This window comes from Phaeodactylum tricornutum, chromosome 2 (assembly GCF_000150955.2).
Source record: "Phaeodactylum tricornutum CCAP 1055/1 chromosome 2, whole genome shotgun sequence".
NCBI lineage: Eukaryota > Bacillariophyta > Bacillariophyceae > Surirellales > Neidiaceae > Phaeodactylum > Phaeodactylum tricornutum.
In genome coordinates, this window is record NC_011670.1 from 676,592 (window position 1) to 703,135 (window position 26,544).

The 26,544-nt window shown below is 46.4% G+C and overlaps 8 protein-coding genes across 8 annotated transcripts; 5 read left to right on the top strand and 3 right to left on the bottom strand.

Annotated features, from left to right (window-relative positions):
- Nucleotides 1-169: 169 nt before the first annotated feature.
- On the bottom strand, nucleotides 170-1,945 carry PHATRDRAFT_43513 (predicted protein). Its single transcript, XM_002177946.1, has 2 exons — nucleotides 1,735-1,945; nucleotides 170-1,633 (listed from the first exon to the last, which is right to left on the bottom strand). Exons 1-2 carry the CDS (start codon nucleotides 1,799-1,801, stop codon nucleotides 348-350), a joined length of 1,353 nt encoding a protein of 450 aa, XP_002177982.1. The 5' UTR covers nucleotides 1,802-1,945; the 3' UTR covers nucleotides 170-347.
- Nucleotides 1,946-3,416: 1,471 nt separating this feature from the next.
- Nucleotides 3,417-5,025, bottom strand: PHATRDRAFT_54101 (predicted protein; the record flags this gene model as incomplete). The annotated part of the gene is made up of 3 exons (XM_002177947.1): nucleotides 3,417-4,532; nucleotides 4,565-4,905; nucleotides 4,981-5,025. 3 exons carry the CDS (start codon nucleotides 5,023-5,025, stop codon nucleotides 3,503-3,505), a joined length of 1,416 nt encoding a protein of 471 aa, XP_002177983.1. The 3' UTR covers nucleotides 3,417-3,502.
- A 528-nt stretch (nucleotides 5,026-5,553) lies between these two features.
- On the bottom strand, nucleotides 5,554-7,582 carry PHATRDRAFT_43515 (predicted protein; the record flags this gene model as incomplete). Its single annotated transcript, XM_002177948.1, has 2 exons — nucleotides 5,983-7,582; nucleotides 5,554-5,863 (listed from the first exon to the last, which is right to left on the bottom strand). Exons 1-2 carry the CDS (start codon nucleotides 7,476-7,478, stop codon nucleotides 5,554-5,556), a joined length of 1,806 nt encoding a protein of 601 aa, XP_002177984.1. The 5' UTR covers nucleotides 7,479-7,582.
- A 289-nt stretch (nucleotides 7,583-7,871) lies between these two features.
- Nucleotides 7,872-9,203, top strand: PHATRDRAFT_43516 (predicted protein; the record flags this gene model as incomplete). Its single annotated transcript, XM_002177627.1, has 1 exon — nucleotides 7,872-9,203. The coding sequence occupies exon 1, from the start codon at nucleotides 8,121-8,123 to the stop codon at nucleotides 9,201-9,203; it is 1,083 nt and encodes a 360-aa protein (XP_002177663.1). The 5' UTR covers nucleotides 7,872-8,120.
- Nucleotides 9,204-10,318: 1,115 nt separating this feature from the next.
- PHATRDRAFT_32738 (predicted protein) lies at nucleotides 10,319-17,117 on the top strand (the record flags this gene model as incomplete). The annotated part of the gene is made up of 3 exons (XM_002177628.1): nucleotides 10,319-11,487; nucleotides 11,564-16,967; nucleotides 17,112-17,117. 3 exons carry the CDS (start codon nucleotides 10,319-10,321, stop codon nucleotides 17,115-17,117), a joined length of 6,579 nt encoding a protein of 2,192 aa, XP_002177664.1.
- A 1,951-nt stretch (nucleotides 17,118-19,068) lies between these two features.
- On the top strand, nucleotides 19,069-23,012 carry PHATRDRAFT_43517 (predicted protein; the record flags this gene model as incomplete). The annotated part of the gene is made up of 2 exons (XM_002177629.1): nucleotides 19,069-19,254; nucleotides 19,367-23,012. 2 exons carry the CDS (start codon nucleotides 19,069-19,071, stop codon nucleotides 22,946-22,948), a joined length of 3,768 nt encoding a protein of 1,255 aa, XP_002177665.1. The 3' UTR covers nucleotides 22,949-23,012.
- Nucleotides 23,013-23,664: 652 nt separating this feature from the next.
- PHATRDRAFT_10005 (predicted protein) lies at nucleotides 23,665-24,513 on the top strand (the record flags this gene model as incomplete). Its single annotated transcript, XM_002177630.1, has 2 exons — nucleotides 23,665-23,899; nucleotides 24,113-24,513. Coding segments are annotated over 2 exons (636 nt in total), but the record flags the coding sequence as incomplete, so codon positions are not given.
- Nucleotides 24,514-25,065: 552 nt separating this feature from the next.
- On the top strand, nucleotides 25,066-26,369 carry PHATRDRAFT_43519 (predicted protein). Its single transcript, XM_002177631.1, has one exon. It carries the CDS (start codon nucleotides 25,260-25,262, stop codon nucleotides 26,343-26,345), a length of 1,086 nt encoding a protein of 361 aa, XP_002177667.1. The 5' UTR covers nucleotides 25,066-25,259; the 3' UTR covers nucleotides 26,346-26,369.
- The last annotated feature ends 175 nt before the right edge of the window (nucleotides 26,370-26,544 follow it).

Sequence of the window (26,544 nt, forward strand, 5' to 3'; positions counted from 1 at the left end):
ATGCTGGATTGAACACATTCAAGGATTATTTGAGGCCTGCGATGGAAGAATCAGTGATTTTCCTCTTTTCGTTTTGCGTAGCAGTCAACGATTCAAAGTAATCAAGATCACGGGAGTCACTCATTGGCGTGACCAAGAAAAGGCCGTTTTCACATAAAAATTCCTGATGCAAGGCAATACGGACAGTGAGCAACAAAAGATAGTTTCCTCGATCGCAATCGCGTAACATACAAATTCACTCTAGATTCATAGAAGGTACGTGATTACATGCTGTTATTCATAAGTCTTGCTTTTCGAATTTAAGGATACACGAACTTTCGTGAGTTCCTCTTCGTGAAAGACCGACCCTACATGTGTGCGCCGACCATGTCCAGGTCACCAGTGGCCATGATGTCAAAGATACAATCATCAATGTCTTCCCCCACAACAGCACACGCTTCTTCCGCCTGCTCCTGAGAAATTCCATTACGTAAGTGACGGACTTTATCAATAGACGGAGCCGCCAAGCACTTCTCAGGGAACTGGGGAGACTGCACAGCCCGGAACAAGACCGGATCGTCGGCGTTGACCTGCCATTCAGGGCCGAAATCGTTGGGATCGTTCAAAAGAGTAACTCCGTCGCGACCAAGCATCAAACCGGAATTGTAGTCACCAGTAAGTCCAACAGCGTCGGCGAAATTGTCGTGCGTGGCGTCGAGGACGCGAAGGGCCATAAAATGTCCAAAAACCTTGATCTGAATGCGTTCGATAGCACCAATCTTGATCATGTATACCTTTTGCTGGCGTCCGTTGGGCAACGGGGCGTCATCATAGGTTACAGAATATCCTGCAAATTCTAAGGAATTGCCGGCAGTTAAACTGTCGTAGACCTTGCCATTCACAAATGCGCTGTTCATGCCAATCTCGAGAATTTCATCCCCAATCTTTGCTGCAACGGTGTTAATGAACGAGAAGAAATCACGCTGCTCGGTGCGGACATGCAAGTCGAGTCCCTTGCCTTCGAAGTAAGGTGCGGTGATCAATACCAAGTCGCACTGTCCATGGTAATCAAATTTGTGTCCAGCCCAAGTCTGGAAATGTGGGTCGCCGTTACCACCGGGTTCGCATCTACTCCAGTTGATGAGAGGAATTCCTCCCGATCCATGAAATTTAATTTCCATCGAAAGGACATCGTTTTCGTCGATGGCGTAGTTGACATGCTCCCCAGAGCGTCGAAGTGGAGGAGGCGTCAGCAGTTTATTGCTTTCTGACGCGGTGTTGACGGAAACTGTTACCGCTTCATCCATATCAAGGAAGATCATGTCTTTAAGATTGACCTTGGACTCCCAGGTAAAGGTGATAGAGCCCCCAGCAGCGCAATCATCAGAACCGTCGCAACCGTCGTTCTTTGTGTACTTTTCCTGAATGATGATGGCGTTTCCGAATGGTGATTTTAAGTCCGGATCGCAAACGGGATTGTTTGTATCGATGATAATCGGTTCTGGAGTCACGCATTTGCTTGATGAGCTCGAGGTACGGATTTTTAAGCCGTACGCGGACAGATCGTCGATTCCGATGAATTGATTGTTTTTAAATGTGCTGAAATCCAACGACACTTGGGTGCACTTTGTAGCAGCCTCCAACCCACGTGTTTCTGGGGGAGAATGCGAAAGTCAAAAGTTTACTGTTAGAAAACAGAACAATAGATGCAGCGGAAGACAAGTTGTAGCCAAAGATGAAAATATCTGAACTGACCTTTGGCAGAGAAGGCCTGAGCACTCGAAAAAGCCAGAGTGGCGAGAATGTAGACTGGAAACATCATGATGACTTATTTAGTTCTGATGAGAAATCAAATAATGGTGAGAAATAAATTTATGAGCGAAAGCAAGAGTCTTACAGTTAGTATAGCACTTCCCTCTGATCCAATTTTCCCAGCTGCTCAATTTTGATACGGGGCCGCGAACGGGGCTGCGAATAATGGCGTGAATGAGGGGTAGTAATATATTTGAATTGAAGCGATAAGTGTAGTTACGGCGATGTTTTCTTTCTTAAGCGTCAGGGGTCGCATCCGTGATTAGCCGAAGCCGTATATTAAGAAATCACTATATGTCGACAAGATTTTCTTTTGTACTAAACAATTTATGTCTCAATTTGCATTTCAAATTATCGCTTGCAGTCTCGCATAAAGATTCATTTACAATCACTCATTTTGCCCTTTTATTGAGAGTCTCGAGCAACAATTTTAGCGGGATTGCGTAGGAGGAAACAGAACAGTGATTGGTACCATCTCCTTTTTCGCAGCTCGTGTTACAGATCAGCAGGCCTCCTTAAATGCGGTGTTTTGGACCAAAACAACGCAAATATCCGCAAAGAAGATTTGAAACTCACGGCAAATAAGGGTACTAGGTTAACTCTAATTAAGTGTGTTTTACGTAGAATCAGTACAAACCCTAAAAAACTCGAGGACTTGACAGCGAGCCCCACCCTGTCTACAAGGGGGTAATTGACTGCATTCTGGACTTCATCACTATGCAAACCAATGCCAAGATGACTTTCCAGACAAGCAATAGTGTTTGATATACCCTAAAGGTCACTGCATGTGATCCCAGTAGCAGTTACATCATCAGAGTTGCTTGCTGATTTTGCATTGTCTTGGGGCGGGAAGAAATGGTTGGAAACAAGTCGTAGCGTACAGTGAATGTGAAGTACTCTTCAACTTTGAGCCAACAAGTACAAGTTTCACCTACAAAAATAGCATGTAGAAGCGTGGGTCAAATACCAGGCTCTCAGAGCCCGTTTGTTCAGAAATTCTGTAGTGGGTTGACATCTGCTTCAACCAATATCACAACTGTTGAATCTAGTTTTTCCATTATCAACTGGGAGACAGATCCCCGTTGACATAATCTTGCCGACTTTTCCTGTTGGGCATCTTGCTAAAGTGATCTGAAGACTCTCTCCACTCTCATCGTGGAGTAAACTACTTTAAAACTAAGATACAACCGTCAACACAAAGTGAAGAAAGCTTTCATATAAATATTATATATTTCTGGACATAGATGTGACAAAAAGATGTTAAGTATATAGCTGCAGGGCAATGAATACCGCAAATAGGCGCAAACAAGTTTTGAAATTCACCGCAAACAAGCTGTTTGCGGTTATTTGCGGTATTACCGCATTTAAGGAGGCCTGTAGGTCAGCAATAAGGCTATCTCGCAAATTTGCGCAAGTATGCTGTCGTCCTTCAAAATCGTCAAGGATCTGCTGACCTGTGCCGCACCCGTGGGGGGAGGGGGGATCAATCCAAGTTCTCCTTAAATCCAGGGACCTAAATCGGATAAGCACCTTTTAGGGTTAACAAGGGCATTTCCGGTCGCTGTGTCAATTGAGCACTACAGTCAACCGTTGCAACTCTCTTACACAAGTTCATAGATACGCTATAGTGTAGAAAAGAAAATAAGTAACTTTAAGAATAAGATGTTGAAGGAAATAGTCGGGGGAAATGGACAAAATCAACCAGGAGACTCTAGGCTTCGATCTCTTCTTCAGCCTCTGGCATAGGAACAGCAAGTATTCCCTTTTCGATAATTTCATCCTTACCCCAGAACATACTTGCATGCCCCTTTATGTTGATTAAAGCTGACATGAAGGCTGACGCAAGGATGGAATACCCCATAATGTTAAATGCTTTTTCGTAGCTGAGCTGACGGAATCCGAGTCCGAAGCAGACGGCACCAGTGTTACCTCCAGCTCCCACGATACCGGAAATGGATCCAGTAGAGGCGGGGTCGACATAGGGAACTATTCCATAAGTAGCGCCTTCAGCGGCTTGGACGTTCAAGGAGAAGAAAATCATGACAACAATGGCTCCAACCAGCGATCCAGTCTGAGCAAATACCAGAACAAGGGCACCTTCGAGCGCAAGAAAAATAGTTTGTACCCAAAGACGTCCGCGCATTCCCATCTTGGCGTTGGCCTTATCACTTGTAAAGCCTCCGAGACCGCGAGCAAAAAGATTCATCCATCCAAAAATGGAAGCAATTGCAGCAGCAGATTCTGTCGATTGACCAAACTCGTCCTTAAAATACAGAGCCGCGGCATTGTTCATAGTCAGCTCCACTCCAAAACAGCACGCATACTGTACAAACAAGACCCATGTATTGAGGTTCAATGCTCCTGAACGGAATGAGGCAGCAGCTGAGACTTCAGGCATGGTACCATGCTTCTTCATATCAACGTAGTTTCCCTTCGGAGCATCGTCACTGATACGATACACAATAATACCAGATGCCATGGCAATAATGGCTGGGATAACACAAACTGTTCGCCAGGCCATTTCTGAGTCGCCGTCAAAGAAAATTTTGAACAGCGGGAAGAGGGCAGATCCCATGACAAGCTGTGTGACTCCACCACCCAGATTTCCCCAGCCACCGCACAAAGCATTAGCTGTTCCAACGACTTCTTTCGAAAACATACGGCTCGACCAATACTGGCAAGGAACAAAGGTAGAACCAGCAACACCAATGAACAGACGCAAGACCGCGAGTCCGGTGGCGCTGTTCACGAATCCAGTACATGCATCCAGTACATGCCGTAGGAATAGAAGCGAACGACAGAATCAAGAGAAATACGAGCACCGTATTTATCACACATGGGTCCCATAATAAAGCGCATCAAAATTGTTCCGCCGACTCCGACAATCGACGAAGTCCAAACATCCTGTTTGGTGATGCCAATATCGTCTCTGATTTCGGAGAGAAGGGGGGCGATGGCAAACCAAATGAAGAAGGCAATGAAAAAACACCACCAAGAACAGTGGAAAGCTCGCATGTGGGGCCGGGCAAAGCTGCACAGTTTGATTTCTGTAGCCTTATCATCTTGGTCGGGGTCGGTCTTAATACTGTACGTACTGTACTGCTTCCATTCAACCTGTCCAAACAAGCGAGTCAGATATTGTTGCCAAACGCACAGTTCTGGTGCGGCAAAGGCCTCTTCAATACTTACAGGTTCACCGGCTTCTACGATAGTTGGCTTGTCAGTTTCCGACATGATTGTAGTTTTATTACTTTCGTTCTGGCCGCTTTATTGATTGTCGAAGTGATGCTCACAAGATTTGTGAGTGTAAGGCTATCGAATGCTGAAAAGAGATATCGAAACTTCGAGTGGCGGATATTTTGTTCCGTATTGAGAAAGTGTACTGGACCGACGTGTCGTCTACCATAGGAAGAAGATGCTTCCTCTTTTTCTGGGGAACAAATAGGCTTCGACTTCGGGAACGAAGTCGGGCTGGACGGAAGTTGCGAAACGGTGGAACCTAAAAGGCCGGCGGTCGTGAGATATTCTATAGGCGGAGACAAAATGGTTTGCTCCCTATACTTATGATAGAAGCACTACCTACCGTATTTTGTGAGTCAGTCGGGCGTCAGATAATCAGACATTTATGAGTAGGAAAAATCTAAGTATGTAAACATGTTTTATATGACCACCTGCGGGAAGCACTGGAATACTATTTACAGTTGGTATTAAAGGTTTCTCGGTATCTATTTGTCGCAACCAAAGTTTTGAAAGTAATTTCCCCTAATGAAAGACGAGCGACGGCGAGACACATAGCATTTTTGCTTTGTCTTTTTGACCTCCATCCCATCTCTCGTCTAGCATCTTCATTAAGCCGACCAGCATCTGACAGGTAGTCGAAGATGTCGTCAGACACTCAGTTTGGAAACTGGATAAGAAAAAAGGCTTCCACTCAAAAGGCCAAAAGCAACCGCGAATGTTAGGAGCTCGGAGGATCGCTCTTGCACGTGAGTTGAGCGCGGCAAGAGCGACGGTGCGTGAACAAAGGCCGTAGTTACTAAGAAGCCGTTCGATATTGCAAACAATATCTGGACTGTCATCGAATATAGATCGCTGTCAATTTGTATGTCATGGAAGGCATTCTTACTGTTTCCGACGCAGAGAAATAACGATGGAAAGAACGCAAACCTTAGCAGCGCACCAACAACTAACTTGAGGGATACATGGTGCCACCGTTTCCAGGGCAACTTTGCCGATAGTACGCGGCCAGTCAAATCACCCACGTTGAAAAGCACAAAAGTGAATGGTGTGTACAAGTCATTGACGAGTCGACTGGACTCGTGGCACTGACGAGCACTTCTCAACGATGAAGTCCATCCAGGGAATAGAGCCAGAGTGACAACGAAGGTCAGGAAAATGCAAGTAGCTGGACCCTTCACAACCGACCAAACCGCTATCGTTTCATTGTCGTCTCCTGTTATTACAGCTTGAATCGTTAATTGAGACCCATCATGGCTCCGGTCAAAACCGTGCTCCGATTCCTCGACTTCCAGGCCGCTTCTGAAAACCGCTTCAGCTTCGTGAATACCATCGGTCCATGAACCTTCCTTATGATGTTCATGCAGCACCAGGTTCCGCTCTCTATCCTCGACGAATTCGTAATCATCACATGGCAAAATTCGTTGCCGCAAGCGTTGATGCCGGTCAATATAGGCATATCCGACCAAGCAACTCGCCAATACTGCCGATCCCATAAAGAAATAGGCAAAGACAGCCCAGTGTCGATGTTCGTAAGGAGAACAAGGTTCTGTACGTAATTGTTGTACCATTGAAACACTACTCTGCTGTTGTATACGGATAGGCCCATCATGCGAGAAGGCGATGCGGTGACTGTCGTCGGCCGCAACACAATTCATTTGCCGATAGGGCTCGGGGTCCTCCCAAACCGCGGTGGCAAAATTCGCCACCGCCACAATTACGCCACCCAAAGACTGGCCACTTAAAAAGGGATTCATCGCAACCGATGCCGGAAAGCAGCTGGCCGTGGCGACGATCCCGGCGGACGCAATGCTACCACACACGCCGCAGCCGGTGAGACAGATTAAAGTAATCCAACGGAACGTCGACGGCGACAGCTCCAACGCTAACACCAAAAGGGTTTGAAGAGAAAAGACCAAAAGATAGAGACTCAAGGGGAGCATGACGAGCCAAAAGGCGTGAGCGGACGAAGAATCATTGATAGTCGTATGTCCTTCTCGGCGCTGCTGTGGAGGATCCAAAGGTTCTAACTGTAAGCTGTCTGTGTACATAGAATCTGCTTCTTGCTGTGCGTTTTTTGTTGGACAAGCTACACGATTGCTTGCAACAGACGCGGATGGTTCGTGATGGTCAGCCACCGATTGATCGCGGAACCATTGCGTCCCAATGATGATAGCGAGAGACAATACAGAGGATAGGTTGTAGACCATGGCAAACGTCGACTCAATGTGCGGATCCGCCACCGCATTGGCCGTTGACTCGCACAAGCGACTCTGGAAGTATGCTTTGGCAGAGATAAAAGCGTTCCAGGGCACCAGCACACCCACACCCAGCAGGAGGAAAATACCTCGGAGAACCCATTCGGTGCGGTGTTCTTGGCGCGGTGCCGGTTGTAGACAACTTTCGGTCCTGACTGGCGTTCTTGCTCTTGTGGGATCTAACTCCGGCATGATTCTGCTACACTTGTAAGATCACGTTCATTCGTACAATAGGTTGCGTCTTTCGGGTGTTTTCGTGAGGAAGCACCCAACAGATTGGATCCATGTTGTTCGGCCAGAGAATTGGTAGAGAGTCTGGTTCGTGTCAGTCATTTACAGGTACATTCTGAACACCCTCGCCAGCGAGGTTTTATTGCCGGACTTTCGTATTTTCCGGCCCTCGCATCAGATGCACGACTTTGCATACCCCTAACCTCAGGGTCGAAAGAACTCTCCTTTTTTTGAGTGGGATCTTTGCTCGCTTGGTCCAACCTCACCCATGCGGTTGACGGCTGGACCTAGAATCAGGGGTTCACAGTCAAAACGTTTGGTTTACATCACTGTCACATTCACTCGTTGCCTTGTAAAAGGAAAAAGATCGCCTGGAAGATTCATGTTCTAGCACAAGATAGACAATCGCTGACGCAAGTGACTTGTGAATCAAAGATTGAAAGTCGCAGGCCTTATCGCTCATTGTTGTGTCGCCAGAGGGGCAATACCGCCTTTATTGCTAGTCCTTTCCAACGTCTCGGTACCGTTCGTTTGTAAATACCGACCTTTTCTTGTTCACACACTTCCGTCACCTATGATCAACACCGATTGTTGCCAGTAGCAATGATCTCTACACCGAGATTAACGCTTTACGCCATGTTGACAATTTCACTCGCGTTCTGGTTAATACCAGGCAAGCCCAGTCTAGGGTTTGCCTTCGCCGATGCGGAACCTGCCTTGGCAACGAATCTTCACCGTCGCCTTCCCACGGACGATAGCACAACTCGCCTCGGAGAAGCCTTCCGTTTCGTTACCGACTTTGTCTTTACGCGGCACTCTCTCGCGTTCACCGGTGAACAGCAGGGTCTACGGGTGATCGGCGCGGGTTTCCCACGAACAGGCACCAAGTCGCAGGAAGCTGCCTTGCACTCACTCGGGCACCGAATTTATGATTTGCGGTCCATTCTGGAAAACCGGCACGCCCAACGATGGGTTGATGCCGCAAAAGCATGGAAGCAACGGGGTGACTTACAGCCCAGCCACAAGCTTTTGCAGGAAATGGAACATGCAGGATACACGGCCACATTGGATTTTCCAATGAACCTATTCGCGTTGGCTTTTGCAGAATTACGACCGCAAGCCAAAGTAATCTTTTCAGTGCGAGATAATGAGGAAAAGTGGGTGGAATCATGGGCGTACATTACCAAAGTCCTCGGCCATTTTACCACCCGGCCTTGGAGTTGGATTATTCCGCGCTTTGATTTCGCCGCCGAGTTACTACTCATACTACAAGATTTTACATGGTGGGCCGGAGAGCACCAGAGCAATGTAGATCGGCCACTTCCATGGTTTGAAATTTTGCGCACAAACCCAATGTTGGATTCTCCAGAAGGGAGGCAAGAATGGATCGAACTGCACAGACGCTTCCAAAGGGAGTTGGAAGAAAGCCTACCTCCTGACCGCTTACTGGTTTACAACGTCAAGCAAGGGTGGGCACCGCTGATTCCATTTTTGGGTCTGGACGACAGTCTAATGGAAGTAGACTTTCCCAATGTCAATGATCGGAAGAGTATTCAGGTTGTTCGAAATGCCATGGATATCATTGGAGCAGGCCTGCCTCTATGGATTTTGGCCATTCTTTTTATGGCATACCGAACTCTTGGTCTTGTTGGTTTCAGCAAACGAACCAAAGCTAAGACAACATAACCAATGTCTGTCTCTGCTTTACCGTTCAGTCATTGGACTCCTCCTTGTCCTGAGGGTCAAACAAAACAATCTTTTTAAATTTAAACGCGATCGTGACTTTGCTTCAACCCCGTTTACGAATCGCCGGAGTTCTCTCGTGGTTGCCATTTCATTAAATGTGGGACCTAAAATCAGATGGGCCTCCCTCTACTCGCCAAAGAAGTTACTTCTTCTGTGCTGTAATACCGTGCTTTGGCGTCTGAAGAGAAATTTTCTGCTAGATTTCGCTGCAGCGACGCAAACAACACTTAGTGGAACCTTGTTCGTGAAAATGTCTTTTGTGGGCACTTTCAGACAAATTTACCGAAAAGTATTCCGGATTTTGGAAAGCAAGTTCAAACAGATGTGGATGCGACAATCGGTTTATCAGTAATCAGTCCACAATTTAAATTTCCAAGATCGGCTTTTGAAGCATGCTCTTGCATCATAGTAGATGTGGTATGTTGTTGTAGATTCTCGACGATGCTCGCAGTCGGCAACATCCAGCGACATTGACTAGTTCAATAGAGGAATTGCCGCCTTCCATCATCACATCAGCGGGCTTTTGGGCTTCAACCCTCATGGTCCATGAAAGCTGACTGTGACGTTTCATTGCAAGTGGCTGGAAAGCACCTTTACCCGGCAGTACAATAGAAAGTGTATTGCAGCTCAATTGGTTTAGATAGGTCAAAGTTTCTTCTCTCTGTCCTATTTTTAAAATAGGATGTTTTGATAGGAAGACTGAAATTTCAAAAATACCTTCCAACAAAGGAAGCTTGCCACTGTAGGCATAGCCTTGGTCTTCTTCTTGGGTAAACGTTCACAGTCAGTCTGTTGTACTGGACATGCTTATGTTCACTAAGTCGAGTGAGTTTATAGGGTTAGACTCATAGACTGACGAGACCTATTCCAAGTTCAAAACCCTACCCCTCTGTATTCTTAAGACGTTCAAGAGTGACCACGATAATCGATAAGTGATAATCGGTATTCGATTGCCGTGACAAGCAAAAGGGGACGACCATGATTTCGACTCCGCCGTCTACTCACAGTTAGACCAGAATCCCGCCGAGTGCATCTCGACCCACATTCCCACTTCTATGTTTTCTGTGGGTCAGCTAGTTAACGTGGAATCCCGGACATGGCCTGGAATCAACCAGCCCGGTGGCGTTGGGCGTATCACTGGATTGGGGCGTGATCGGGTTAGCATCAAATACGTGCTTGATGGGCGCCACGAAAAAGAGGTTGATATCCAATACGTTCACGCCCAAGAGCAGCTATCGTCGAGGAGTCTGCGTAATCGCTCTATGCTCTTGGGTCGTTGTCGCAATTGCGGTTCCCTCAGGAGAGATTGTGGATCGTGCGATATGTTGCACGCCGTGCAGAACGATAGGAGTATCTTGGCTAGCGAAACGGTGGGTCCAATGGAAGAACCAATGCTTTTACAGACTTCCGTCGAGTCTGACGATAGCTTGGACCGCATAGACATGGGCTTAAAGAAACGCTTTCGCAAATTTCGGAAACTCAAAGCGATGGCTCGACGTCTCCAAGAATCGTCAAGCGACAACGATAGCAAGTCTACAGCAACCAGTCAATTACATTCTGGAAAACGCACACAGGCGCGCTACAAAACTGATGTGTCAGAGGAATCGACTGCCTCTAATGACGAGGACGACAATGTCCTTCTTGAGCAATTTATAGCACCAAAAACACCACCACTGAGGCGGTACAGACCGAGGTTTCGACATGGAAAATTGAGCTGTGGCCGCTGGGCACGAAAAGCCAACACCGGGAAAGCCAAAAAGCGAAAAGTCAGCATGATTGAGTATTTGGAGCATGATGAAAAGGACAATCGATCTGAATCAAATTTCGACGGAGAACATGTCTTTCAGCTCTCGTTTGCTTCCGCGGAAATCGACGGCTCTAGCAGTGAAGACTCTGTGGTCGATGCGAACCTTTCGCTATCACATGGAAAGGAGACAGAAGAGAATGTTTCAGATTTGGACGAATCGATTCTGTCACGCGACCACGTTGAAAATACAGAAAGTGATTTTATTCAGCCGGAAGGGGACGCCGACGAGCTTCCCCGCGATGTCGAAGATCAAACTGGCAAAGTGCCATTTGAGAGGCTCCCGTTTTTCTTTGATGAAAAAGCAAATGTCTTGGAAAAGGAAAGGATACCTGAGGCTGGAGCGAAGATTTTTGAATTGGAAAGGCGATGGTCTCGAGCAGAAACAATGGAGGAGAAAGAGACAGTATTGTGTGAATGGTAAGGGTCGGCGGCCTCGTTGAACTTCGCTACGGTGTGTTGCTCTGGCTTATCCATTTGTCTCTCCCCACCCCAGCAAGAGCCTTCGCAATGAGATGATTGAGGCATTGATTCGGAACGGATCTGATCAATGCCAGACTGCCTTACGGAAACTTTCGAGTCGGCGACTTTATAAAAGACACAGATCAATGCTAAGTTCGAAAGAAAGAGATGAGTTTCGATCTTCCGCAATGGATATTCGTGACATGATCTGCGATGCACTTTGCAACTCCATTGAACGTCTAATAATTAGGATTCGCCAACTAAGTCGAGTTGCTACTATGGATTTGGACAATCGCGTGGATTTAGAATTTTCAGAGGACTGTGAAGGAGATGATTGCTGGACCAGTCGTGAGGAATTACCCCTTGAACGCTCTTCAATCGCCAGCGACACTATAGAGCATAAACTTGAAAGAATGCTAGAACCGTGCGATCCTCATATGCATGCAAGATTCAAGCGAAGAAAGCGCCATCGCGGAAAAATTCGCCCTTCCAATGTTGAGCTCTGGGAAAGGAAGGGCGACAGACATCCTCACGGCGTACCATGGAAGCCTGCCGTTAACTCGGGAGAAGGAGGAATGAGATCAGACCAGAATCACCCACAAAATATCTACGAATCTGCCATATACTCTACGCGCGGCGACGTAAAATATGTTCCTACTTCTGTGGATAAGTTCCACAATCCTCTACAAAATGATACAAACCGCGAGAAGAAACGATCGAAAGGACAGAACGGAGCGCTGTCTCCTTCGCGTTTCTGGAACGATGAGAGAAACTACAAGGAAAGGGCAAACGCAATTTCGAGAATGGAACATTTTATAGAGGCGAATTCTACTTTCGATAGCAGTACTTCTTCCGATGGAATCTGCCAGAATTTTCGAAAGAAACGTAGCCTTCAAGCCAAAGAATCTTTTAAGATGAGGAATGCAACCAAGGATACTGTAGTGGTACCCGGTGTAGGACAGGCAGCCTTACCAACATATGAGCCTCGAACTGATCTTTATCGTGCTCTCGGGGAGCACGGTGGCAACAGCGCACTTATCGAACATGAGGATCTCCAGGTAGACAAGGCCGATATTTCCTTAGTCTGTGAGATGCTCTGTGGGAGCTGCTCTTACGAAAAGGAAAGCTCACTTTTGAAAAAACTACTGGGCACAGTTCGTGGTGGTAGCTTCGACACTTCAGTTTATGGTTCCTTAGTGTTTACTGTTTTACTTGAGAAATTACGCTCAAATGGTAGTCCTGTACTTCAGGAATTACTCGCGAAACGAAGCCAGAAATTCGGCGTTCACTGCCAGCTTCTTTCTACAATTCTTGAGCTACTTCGAATGAAGGCCAATTCTGGGTTGGATTCAGGAGGAGTCGTGTACGAAATTTTTGCCCCCGGAAAAAGCAATTGTCTAGTGAAATGGATTGTGTTACAACTTGTTGAGGCTGTCCTTTCACTTGTTCATCCAAGGGCGTGGTCTCTGAAACATATCGACACAAAGAAATCGCTGCGCGAGTTAGAAGTGTTGAGAGCTGCCTTGGCAGAGCACTGTCACGTCCTGGATCGAGCCTGTCGCTGTATCATGGAGGAATTACAACCGCAGCAATGGCGATGTGATTTAGAAAGCCGATTCCCTTTTGTCTCTTCTATCGACCCAGACTCGTGGCGACTTTTCTTGCATGATGGTTTACTTTCTCCGGCTACGACGATTGGTCGATTTCACATTTTAGGTGAGTGGCTTCCACGTAGAGAAGTGGAGGGGATGTGGTGTGCACTTGCTTTTTTTGCTGCGCAAAAATCTTCTGTTCCAATTCAGGGTAGCTTTTGCTGGAAACTTTTATCGAGATTAGTTTCTTGTGGAATAATTGGAGACATTGACCAAGAGGAAGAGAAATTACCGCCATGCAGCGACCAGCTTGACACTTGTACTAGAGACTTACAAGCGGCCGCGATGTTGATTCTCTCTGGATCAATGGACGGAACGCGATCTGAGGATTCTTTTGTCACTACTTTTATACGAAGAGCCTTGATGCTAAAAGCAACTGAGTTGTTTTACTGCGAGGATGCGAGACTTTTGATGCTTCCTTCGGCTACTGACCTTACAGGCGATAAGCGGACGCTGCGAACGCTTTGGTCTCAGTGCGATACAAACGGACAAAAAGTGTGCTTCTCGAATTGCAAAACCACTGACTGTGGAGGAGATTGGGATCGCACATCATCGATCTTATTTTTGGGGCGTGATCTCGTACAGCCCCTGTCCGTCCTGCTGAAAGCTTGTTTGTATTTGCTAGCCTCCTGGAGCAGCAAGGTTTCAATGCACAAGTCCCGGCGGAAGCGCTTCGCGATGGCATTCTCTGTACTCGTGAAGCGACTTATCAGTGATGCGAATAACAGCAACTATATTGAAACACCAAAACGATCGACAAAGACAACAATTTTGTTCGAGGAAGCCTTTTCCTCTGCATGTCCGTCAAAGTATGGACTAGGTTCAGCACGACGATCAATCTTTTTGCTTGAAAGCGCCGGATATATAAACATGAGTGTTTCATTTGCAGCGTCTCTCGAGGTGGATTCTACAACAAACACAAGGGACTCACTGACCTGCTGGAAAATAGAGCTCTGCCAACAAAGTTGGACTACTATCGCTGATTTTTGTATGAAAGAACGCCAAACGCATATTTTGCGTGGAAGAATTGGAGCTCACAATGCTGAGCACGTAGATGACCCCTGTCGATTGCTAGCCGCCGCTAAACTTTGTTCGCACGTCGCCTTGACTCTCCTTGGCTTTCTTCCTTTAAAGACTGACTTGTGTACCTCCACTATGCAACGGGGGAAAGTGTTTTCGGATTTTCAAGCACTCATGGCCTCCGTGAAGTATCTTATCTCATGCATGCTAGCGTGCGTTGATTGTGCCTGTGACATTCGTGAAAACGCTGAAATTGTGGCCACAGTCACAACGAATCTTTCACTTGTTTTGCGGGGTGTTGCAATTTCGTTTCACAGGTATTCTGAGAAATCTGAGTCAAGTGCTGCTTCTGATAGTGCTTTTCTACACATGCTGATTCCAACATTTCAGAAGGGCTTCGTCATGCTTTCAGGAGCATCCTTCTGCGGCCCCGAGGAAGATCTTTGCTTGATGTCACTGCTTCTTGTTCTACGGCAGGTATTGCTATTGTCTTTTGGAAAAAACAGCGACTCTGAAACATTACCTTCTAGCACAGACCGCGTACACAATGACCTCTGGGGCGGAATTGACGATTCAGCCTTAACTAAATTCCAAGAAGGTTTGGGCTTGTTTCCAAACCCCATCGGCGTGGATTCGGGGGAAATCTGTGCCCTTCTGATCGGCGCGATCAGTAGCTCGAAGCCATCGACAAGATTTAAAATCATTTCAGCAGTTTCTGGGATGAGCACGCATGGGAAAATGCTGGTGACTCGCCATGTTAGGGAGCTGGCAGTTTGTCTGGCACACTTCGTGGCTGCTAGCGATACCACTGGACCGCAGTCTGCTCAAGGCCACGTTGCTTTATTTTTGAGCCGCCCGCAGGTGCCAGCAGGCTTTGCGGCTGAGACCAATGCTGACGCTGAGTTTTTCGATGATGTGGCACGGATGATCGTCGACGAGTTGCTCCGTCTCGTGGAAACGTCTACAACCGTAGCTGTATTTGTGCGCGAACACAAGGAAATTATTGCGCACCACTTGTTTTTGTTCGTCCTCGATCCAACAATAATTAAAAAAGTTCCCAGTTCGAACCTCTCGAGGTTTGAAGCTAACAGCAATTTTGATAGTGCCGCAAAAGAATACGGGCGATACAAGGAATGGCTCCGAGGGAACGAGGGCTCCTTGCGGGTTTCGGTAGATTACGTATGGAAGGCATGCGTCGGATTCGGCAAGTGCTTGCAACATGGAGATAGTGAGACATCGCATACATGGGCAAAACTCGGAAAGTGCTTGCAAAATTTTGATATCGATTTCGACGACTCGTCAGCACTCGGATTGAAACCATCACTTGAAGCAGAATTTCTGCGCCGACTCCGCTTATTCCGTGTAGTCGTCACTACATTCTTGGAAAAGCCATGCGTCAACTCTGAAATTACTGCGCTTGTCACGTTCGTCATCGCAACGGCCTCCAACCATTTATATCGTCTCCTTTGCTCATTGAAAAGGAAATTACCTTGTGAGGGTGAAACGGGGACTTATGACTTCGCTCAATCCGTGGAGCTTTTCCTAGTATTTGCTGAGTTTATGATCGCATTGCTTGCCTGGATAGCCTCAAAATGTGTCCCCACCAATCAAGGTCTCACTGAGCTCCTCTATTCGGTCTCAAACCATTTTCTTGTTCCTTTACTTCTAAAGAATGATTTCGACGTGGAAGTAGGTCTGCAAGCGGTGGTTACAGCGGCTCGACAACCGATGTCGACGAGCAGCAAGATTCCGCAGATTGCTCCAGGCTCATCAGCGATATGTCCTTGGCGAGAAGATCTTCAGAAAATGGTGGTGCGACGAAGCCGTGAGTGGATTAGAGCGATTGCTGAAGATCGAAATGCAGGGGTCAGTAAATTGTCTAGCCTGCATTTGGCACTCGTGCAGGCTGCGGTTAAGGACAGCAATGAAGCAGCCGTTCTCTTCGGTGTCGCTCTGTCTCCGATCGTTGGTTTGCCAAGACCTACGGAGGCGTCTGTGGGAGTTTTCCCGAAAGCGGTGTTCCAATACTTTGACAACCTGGAAATTACATTTCCTCCCAATTTAACAGAATTGAAATCGATTACCGATCTGATGAAGCATACGTTAACGAGTCTTCTTCCAAATTTGACCTTTGATCGAGTTGCGTTGGGAGAGAAGATGGGCGCTCTTGTAGTTATTCGATATGTCCTGGATTCAATGCATGAGGAGGAAATGATTCCTGTCATACCAACTGGGGTTGATCAATCCTTTCTTTGTTTTTTAGTCGATCGTCTCTTAGGTTCAATGCGCGGAGTTCTTTTGAAGGAGACAGTGGACGACGCTTTAGTTGCTGAAATCTACCACACAAGCCTGTCGATTTTTAAACTTCCTGCAGCCAGTACATGTGATAGAGACGCCTGCAGCGCGGTAGGTTGGTTGTTGGATTGGTGTCGAATGGTTGATTATTCAGTTCGAGACGAGGGAGAAGCCAATTCCGAAACGCTAGTGGAAGCCAAATACCTGCTTGGGTTTGCGGATTGGATGATTTGCTTCAGCAAGCGTATACAAGACGGGACGATCGAGCCGTATCGCCAGGCCTTGCGGGTATTGAATCTTACAGTTAGTGACAGACGAAGCTGGCCAGATCCATCACACAAGCTGTTCCAAGCATCAGATATTCTATTTCCGAGTCGGGAAGCGAAATCTTCAATCACAAATGTTTACGCAATTTCGCAGAAGGCGAAGGTAAAAAGCCAATCCTTCAAACCTTGGGAACCAGGCGAGGTGGTATGTCGAGCTGTTCGGCGATTTTTGATAGAGATTGGATCTGTCTGACTTTGTGAAGCGCATTAGCTTTGTATGCTCATTGGACGGAACTCGACATTGACAGGAGCGTGAAATACCTGCCTACTCTACTAATAACAAAAACAGGTTTAGTGAAAAACCGATGAAAATCACTAATCCGGCCTCGATCAGGCCGCTAAATCACTAATCCGGCCAAAATCAAGATTTACTAAAAACAAAAATGGGGCCAGATTGCTTTCCTAAGTAGCGGCTATATCCTAAATAATTTTAGTCTCGAAATATCACTTTCGCCATTTATTTTTGAGATCACATCAAGATTGAATATTCTGGATTAGACACATTCGAGGACTGTTTGAGGGCTGCGATAGAAGGTGTTCTCCAAACGCCGCTTCTTCTTCCATCGATAAATCTTTATGAAAAGGGGCTCGAGAATGCAACTTTCAATTCAACATTGTGTGTATCCGATGTCGCTTGATATCCTCTGGCCATGTAAAACGTATCCTTGCAGTGAATGCGAGGTGTATATTAGGCCAAAGAGGCTCTGGTAAGACGTCCCTGACGGCAAGTCTCTTTCCTTCAATGAAAATTGATGCTGGTCATTTAATATTGTTTTCGTTGGTGTAGACCCCCGAATGTGTGTAGCGGACGTTCACGGGTCGTCGAAATAGACACAGATTCTCCGAAATTCAGTTCTGCTTGCGAAGAGCTTGCGGGAGTGTCTTGATCCCTCCCATCTCGAATCCCTTACAAAGAGGTCTTGCAAAATCTTTGGGTAGTAGAAAGCTTCAGCAAGTTGTGTTGGCGTCGCTGGTTGTGGTTTCTGTTTTCGGTTGGGATGAAGATTGCAATATGAAAGGGATTTAAAAAAATTTTCAAAGAGAAAATTCGCCAAAGGGGATGATGGGAAAAAGTGGAAAGCTTCTAGTTGTAAAAGGGGACAGAACATCTTTAATTTAAGTAGCTTCGATTGGCGCCAGTATCTGATTAAGTATTCAAACTATACATAGACTAAACATCCTGAATTCGACTCACATGCCGACCATAGCCCGTCTATTACCCAACAGCAGTTTCTCAGATTCTGTGAACAACTGTGGAAACGGTGATGGCTCCAGTTTCCAAACGGTAAAACTAATCCAATCAGCTCCGTACGGAAGGTTTGAACTATTGTTTACTTCCCTTCAGAGTTCTCTTGTTCTCATTTCCCTCCATGAAACGAAAAATCTGCCAACAAACGTATAGCCCCGACAAGAAAATATGTGCAATTCCAGCCCAAATAACTAAAATGAGCTGGAACGCAGAATCCCCTAAGCGTCATCAGTCAGTTTCCCCTATTGTTTGCGGCTCAATCAATTAGCACATATCGTTTTGGGGAACAATCCGGACCATTGGAGAGGTTTGCTACCAAAACAAACTTGTTTCCTGTGTGGTGGCAGGGCAACATCTCTCATTGGAAGCCTTGCGATAAGTATCTTGGTCGGAAACGTCGGCATTTGTGACAAAGCTTTACCTTTAGTTTGAATACATAATTGAAAAGGCGCAAAGAAAAGCTACTAATACTGAAGACGTTCGATCCCCTTTTACAATGAGAATTTTTCCATTTTACTTCATTCCCTCAAGCGAATTTTCTCTTTTTCTATCGATTTTGTTTCACGGCGACGATACTCGAAAGCGAGAAATGGAAAACGGGACAAGCGTAATAGATTTGACTACCTGTAAGTGTGATCCAATTACTTAGGAAACCGCTCTGGCCCTACCTCTGGTACTTAGAAAAAATCTAGGTTTTGGCCGGATTAGGGATTTTACCGCCTCATCGAGGCCGGATTACGTTACTGTTAGTGAATCTCCTCTATGGACATGAGAGAAGTAGATGACCTCTATTATTTTAGATAAATATGATTCGGACACAACAATGATTTATGATGCACTCGAGACAACCTATAATATACGTTCACTCATCGTACAGCCCGTGATTCCCCCCAGAATGTAAGGGACTTTCTTTATACGCCGATTTCGCGACCAGTAGCTCACAATGGTGTAGTTTCCCGTGCTGAAGAAGAACGACCCTCTTGCACCGATCAATAAGATGACGGCTACCAGTGATTCTGAATCGGCGATTCAGGCTGTTACCAAAGATGGCACGCGCCAGTCCGAAGGCGAAGCAACAAAAACGGCATATATGGAAAGCACCATAAATCTGGCTTTGCTGGACCCCCCTCGATGGGGATGGACTGTAGCCGGTGGCATCGCCGATGTCTTGCCCCCACATGAGGTACGAACTAGCATGTAGATTTGGATGTTTGACTTGTTAAGCATACTGTGCAAGAATTCCTTTGGTGACTCTTGTTGCCTCATGTTCATGCCTCTTTTTTCTTCCCTCACAGCGAGCCCGACGTAAATCTAGCAAGCGAGCCTTTTTACAAATGAAAAGGAAGCGAAGTCGGAACGAAGCGAGTGCTGGAACGTCAAGCTTCGCGAAGAAGCAGGCTATAGATGGTGCAGAGGATACTGGGAGGTCTTCGAAGCAAATTATTTCAACTGTCATATCGGCTTCCTCATCAAGTCCAAGGCACGAATCGATGGATGCGCTCACCGCTAAAGGAGAAGAGGCAGCCTCAAAATTCACGACTTTTCCGGCGGAAAGTTTAATAGCAACTACGAAAGAAATTTTGTACGGTCAAGAAGAGAAGCAAAACGTGGATAAGGGCACAACAGCAGAACAAACACATGCCTCCGTCGACACAATTAACGAAACCATGATACCAAGACGATTTTCGGCACTGTGCAACGATTCCGCAAGCGAAGTAGATATTTACACATATCATAGAGGAAGAGAAGGTTTTGAAATGCGTGTTGAGGAAACTGGGGAACTCATGTGTGATATGGAACCGACGGACACGAACTATACCTGGGACGAGCCAAAATTGGTAGCCCATGTGACTATTTCGTTTGCAGTGGAGGATGCCTTCGATGATCTAAACAGTGTCCAATTGGGCAACGAGATTGGTGACCAAAGATATTTTCGCGAAAAAATATCTTGGGACTTAACGGATCCAGAAACTCCGACACCACTGGCATTTGCAACGGAAGTAGCAGAGAACTTTGGATTGAGTTTTGGGCAAACACTTGACTTGGAAAACTCGATACAACGGCAGTTGCACTCTTTTGTGAAAGAAAATTGCAGCTACGCGATACCTACAGCTACAAAGGAAACGTTTGGACAAGTTCGAGAGGCGACTTCCTCCGCGACGATTCCAACTTTGTACGGACAAGTAAATGGATTTCGAAGTGGTGGTCTACGTCTCCGAGGGGTACACAAAGCAAGGCCACCTTTACGAACATCCTCTATAATTGGCAGAGGTTCGACTTTAGTTTTCAATGAAAAGGGGGGTGTAGGGAAGTGTCCCACCAGAGACCGTGCATCCGAGACAAAAGTGGAACAGATCTATGTGGACGAAGTCCGGCAGCGACTGCGTCAATATTTGGAACGTCAAGTGCGCGAGCAATCATCTAAACAAACGGACGACGCCGCAACAGTTACCAACAAGACTTATGAAGGACAGAGTGTTTTACTGGGTGAAAGTATATGTCACCTGTGCGATGAAGAAAAACCCGAATGTGTGAGGTTTGCCTGTGGAGTCAATGGTCATTCGTACTGTGCGCATCACTTCGAAGAAAACATGCCGTTTCCAATCAGTGAATGGATGGAACTTAAACAAGTTTACTGTCCAATTTGCTCCTTGACTTGCACGTGTTCGATCTGCAAGCAGACTGTTGCCTCCGTCGCGGCCGAGCTGAAACAACGGACGCTCGACCAAGATCTCTCAGTCGATATGACTGTATTTGATGACATTTTACAGGTTGTTGAAGAATCATGCCTTGACGTTAAATCAAGGCTGCAACGCAAAATTCGTGGTCGAGTCAATGGGCGACGCCCGAAAGTTGGCAAAATCCCACTTTCCGATTTTCCCAGGGAAGTGTGCAACGGAGTCGACTTAGATCCAGGGTCTATGTTAGACTATCGGACTGTATATACTCCAAATGGCTTTTTCCTGATCGACCAGGTCACAAGTGTCGACGACTTTGGTGAGATTATGCCCAAGGAAAATGTGGCCACTTCGGCTGCTTCGTTGATCGAGGACGGTAGCGTAGATTACTGCAATGTATGTCGGAATCACGGAAATTTACTTTGTTGCGACTACTGCCCTCGTGCGTTTCACTCCGAATGTATACACGTCAAAGATGAAGAGCTCGACTCAGAAGCTCCATGGGAATGCCCGGTTTGTCTGAAAGAGAAGAAAGGTTTGCCCAGTGACAAGATATCTGGTTCTAAGTCGTTAGCCCTCATTTGCGCAGCTTATGACGATTTGGGTTGCAATGTTGGAGGCAAAAGTATCGAAAACTTGCGGACTCTAAGTATTGTACACGAAATGGTGATCCAGCTCATCGATTATGACTTCGGGTTTATCTTTGGACAACCCGTTGACTCTATCGCAGTACCTACCTATTGCGATATTGTTGAGAACCCCATTGATTTGGGAACCATTGCATCCCGCCTCATCAACGGAAGTTACAAGGGACGACTTGGCGAAAGAAAGGGGTCTCTGGAAGACACAGTACTGGCGGTTTTGAAAGACATTGAGCTCGTTTGGCACAACTGCTTTATTTTTAACTGTGAAGGGAGTGCAGTATACCGAATGGCCGAGGTTCAACGTCGGCGATCGCATAACATTCGCCGCGAAAGCTTTAGCAACAAGTTGACAGACTATGTTAGGACGGAATTGGAGAATTTCATTCTTTCTTGTAAACGCCATCGCTTGATCAATGCGAAGGGGAAGCCAGCGAGAAACAAAATTTCTTCCAGTGAGCAAGGGCGACATAAAATCTCAGTCGCTGGGCGAAGCAGCAACGGGCGTCTCATTGCCGTCCTCGATCCGGATACCGGGCAAGTAGTCAAGATCTATTCTACCGAGCAGGCAGCTATATTGGCAGTTCAACTCTTTTTGAAAATGAAACATGCACATGAGTGGGATGATTTATGCAACGACGTGAGTCAGCGTGTACGAAACATTATTAAGAGGAGTTCCAATGAGCCGAATGCCCTCCTTTTTGGGTATCGATGGTTATACTTTGACGAGCTTAAAGAAAACAAAGTTACTTTGGGAGAAATAAGCGCCTGTGAACTTCCTGTGAAAGCAAGGCCAACACCGTTGGACGACCCCATTTTGAAGCTAAATCAGCAAACAGCTCCTCTGGACATTATCGAGTTGAGATACAAATCGCACTCTTTCACATTTCTCTCAGTTGAGCAGGCTCTGTCCCATGTCGGCGGTACTTTCCCGCCACCAGACAGTCTACGAGAAAGGTTTGTTAAGCTGTATCCTGGAGAAAAGTTTGTTGACGACAGCGGAGGAACGTGGCATCGCCTACTGATAAGGAAGGGGTTCAACCAGAATCCGCAGGAGATGGTTAGCGACCACGTTTTTCTTCCGCAGAGTGTTGCTTTTATCAAAGTTGATCTTGCTTCAGGAAGAACCTTAGTTGGGTTCCATTCTATTGCCTCTGCGTACGAGGACTGGTTACTGACCATCGAGCATTCTCCTGTCGTACAAGCAAAAGAGGATAAGACGTTAAAATCGTTCGCAAGTTCTTTTATAAATGGCGATCGGCACGTTGCTGGTCTCGTTTGGAAAAGACGAAAAAATCTTGTCGACAGGAATGTTAAGATAGACCTAAGCGGCTTTTCGAAATCAGAGAACGATGACCCCACCGAAGACTCTAAACCATCGACTGAAAATCCTTTGGAGGTTTCAAAGAAAACCAACGGCGGCCAAATACTTGACAATATCGGAATAGAGCTCTTTTCCGGTCACAGTCTGTCACCCATTGTGTCTCAAAACGAGGACAAGGCCAAGCCATCACCTTTGAAGGCAGACGTAGACACCACTAACTCCACAAACGACTAACGAAGGCAATGACCGTGTCCACTTCAATCGTTTTGATGTATCTCTGGACGTTGCCTAGTGTGGTTAGCTGTAAGTGTTAATCACGAAACAGGTTTCAACCGAACGTTGTCTACTAGAGTGTTGCTAAGTAGCTGAAGTGTAAATCATGGATTAGGTTCCCAACTCGTTGGTGGATGGGGGGGGGGGGAGACTCGAACAAGATAGGTAGTAACTAACGCTCTCGGTAACATAAGATATCTTCTTTTTTGACAGTGAGAAAGGTCGTGAGTCACGAGTACTGACATCGGACCATGGAGGATTCCAGCGTATTGGTTGACTGTGATCACTCAAAGTGACGTGGCAGCGTCCTCGCTAGTCTGCCATCAGTCCGGCAACGGAGTCGTAATCTGTTTCAATCTCCAAGAATTGCGGTCAATTTTTGACAGTGAAGTGACGAGAAGTAATTTGGAAAGGCACAAACTCTGCAGTTCAGGAAAGTGGAAACCAGAATAACTATAAACAAAGTTTGCGTATGTCCACTGTATGCGTCCTTGATCCCATCATACCTCGGACATCATCGTTGCGCAATCTCATGCTTGCTGAGTTCCAATATCATGACCAAAAATAAGGACGATGAAAAGGAAACGCTGACCTTTCTAGGGGAAATCGACCACAAAATACGCCAATCTTTGCAACTCGAGCTCGACTCATTTGTCGTCCAACATGCGACCGCTCATCGTCCGGTGGCCTTGGTCACTTCTGGAGGTACGGCTGCCGACCTAGAAAATCAGTCGGTTCGCTGCATAGACAATTTTTCCACCGGATTACGTGGTGCCATTGCCGTTGAACAGCTCCTTCAAAGGGGCTATGCGGTCGTGCATTTATCACGGAAAGGAAGTGCAGAGCCCTTTGCTCGAGCTTTGAGTCAATACTTGGGACTTCAACAGGCAAATCATGGACTGGACGTACAAAGTTTGGGGCGACTTTTTGCTTCTGGCGACACAGATGTTGAAGATGAGTTGGTGAAAGCGGTTCTAGAACAGGAGCAAGATCCGTTTTTAACGAATCCATCTTCTTCCGCAGCGGTCCGTCGATCAAAAGCCTCTGAAAATGATGGCGTTCGTTTAAATCGTGCCTTACTGCATTCGAAAGCTGTTCGTAATGCTGTTTTCGAACAAAGAGCAGCAATGGTCGATGGCCGCTTATTGAGCATTTCTTTCCGAACAGTTGAGGATTACTTGGGGAGGCTTCAACTCTGCGCCGAGAGCTTGCGGGACGCGCAATCGCTCGTTATGATTTTTTTGGCAGCTGCTGTTAGTGATTTTTATGTTCCTGCGGAAGGTCGCGTAGAGCACAAGATCCAAAGCGACGGCGAGGATTTGGTGCTGACGCTCAAGCCGGTACCCAAGGTTATTGAAGAGCTACGGCAAAAATGGTGCCCTGACGCCTTTGTGGTTACATTCAAGCTGGAGACGGACACAAAAATATTGAAAGAAAAGGCAGCGCGCGCGGTAGAACGCTACGGTTGTCACATGGTGATCGGCAATCTATTAAAGTCTCGTCACAACAAAGTGTGGATCTTATCTCCGCCAGAACAGCGTGAGAAACATCCGACCTGCTCCAGCGACTGGAATTTTGACGAGATAGTCAAGCCTTCCTCGGACACGGATTCATTAGAGACGGCGTTAATGGAAGTCGTCATCCAGTCTCATTTTGAATTTATCTCGTTGCATTTTCAGAGAAATTTAGCAGGGGTTCAGGCAGCACAAGACGTCCACACTTCGTTGGCCAATAAAAAGCGTGTCGTCCAACGACAGCTTTTTCGGAACCATGCGAGGAATGTTGGTATACAGTGCATCGCCAGCGCTCTTGCCTTTTTTTTCAGTTACCAGATCAATTCACAGCTGCAACGGCGCATTCAGAGTAGAAGGTAAAGTGCCTTTTTTTCTCCACCGGACTAATACACATTTTTTACTCCACGCGAACAGCTGCACTACTAGCTAGAGAGCCACTTGTTAGAGACCGAGGTTACATACTTCTTGTGTGTGTTGCAACTCACAAACTTATCGCTCCGAGAATTTAAAATTTTAAGTTCTTTTCTGCATATGACTTTTTTGCGAAAGCGTACAACTGTCCGTGATACCAATATCAATCTCGCTGTACGAGAGTGATCAACAGGGGCTCCTGAAATTTGGTTTCCCGGAAACGTTGAGAGAACAATCCCATCTTTCATCTATCGCTTGTCTGGATGTGGATATCAGCTGCAGACTCGTCGTATAGTAGTGAATCTATCTAGACACAAGTTGTATGCAAGAGTAATGATCAGGCAATAATGATATCGGATGATTTTACGGTTTCGTTTAATGCACGGGATTCTATTCTCTATGCTCTGTCGATTGGGTTCGGCTCCTCCTTGGAGCGATACGATGAAGATCGGCGCTACGTATACGAAGAAGATATCAACTTTGCAGTCGTTCCAACATTCGCGATCACCTTTACTTTTTGGGCCAATCAATATCGGAGATCAATTGGTGACATTCCGCCATTTCCTCCGCCTCTCATGAGTTCTGCTGGTGTTTTACCCCAAGGATGCCTTCGAAATGGCGCATCAATAGATGATTTACCGATCATTCAAACCGAAATTTCTGTCGTTTTCCAGAACGCGCTTCCTGTCCCAAAAAGTGGTCAAACAGAACCGATGCGAGTAAGCCAGTCCTTTGTGTCCGTGTCTCCGAAGTCCATCGGCACTTTCGTGACCACAGAAACCAAAATTACGAATAATTGCCACACTCTCTGCACCATTACGTCCACGGCTCTCGTTTTGGGCGTACCAAGTAGTCATGTTAACCCCATGCAACCCACGGACATGATTCGGGAGGAACAACACCCGTCAAAAGATGCTCTCCACGAGCTTTTGGTCGAATGGGATTATACTGTGCCTCCCAATCAAACACTTCTATATCGGCAGACCAGTGGTGATTCCAATGAAATTCACGTCAATCCGGATGCTCTGCCAGCCACACTAGAGAAGCAAGCTAGTAAAATTCGCGTAGATCCTGATTCGCAACCTGACGTACAGAAAGAACAAGACCGTGACGATTCTAGTAGGCGAAAACTTCGTTTACATGGGCTCAGCACTCTAGGAATCGCAGTACGAGCTTTGATACACTATACAGAAGACAACTACCCAGGTTCATCGCTTCAAGCTGTCAAGGCATGTTTCACATATCCTGCGTTCGTGAATGACCGTATCACTGTAAAAATTTCGGGAGCCAAGAACGATTCATCCTTACAGTTAGGCAAGAGTGTATTTACTTTTCTAGTACTGAACAAGACAAGCGGTAAAGTCTTATTGAAAAACGGTTATGCTGAGTTTGCCTGGAACCGTTCAACCTTACAGCAGCAATCAAGGCTGTAAGCCTGAGCAATTTATACCCTAAAGCCCAGTTCGTGATTGTTGCTTTTCATGTGTGTCGATTTTCTGTTCATGGTTTGCTTCCAGATCCGTTGACCTGAGATGCCCATGGTAGTCCATACGATACTGTCGAGTGATCGGAATACCTGCCCGTCTAGCCAAACGCATCTGCTTATACAAAATTTGAGAAAGCTCCTTCGGG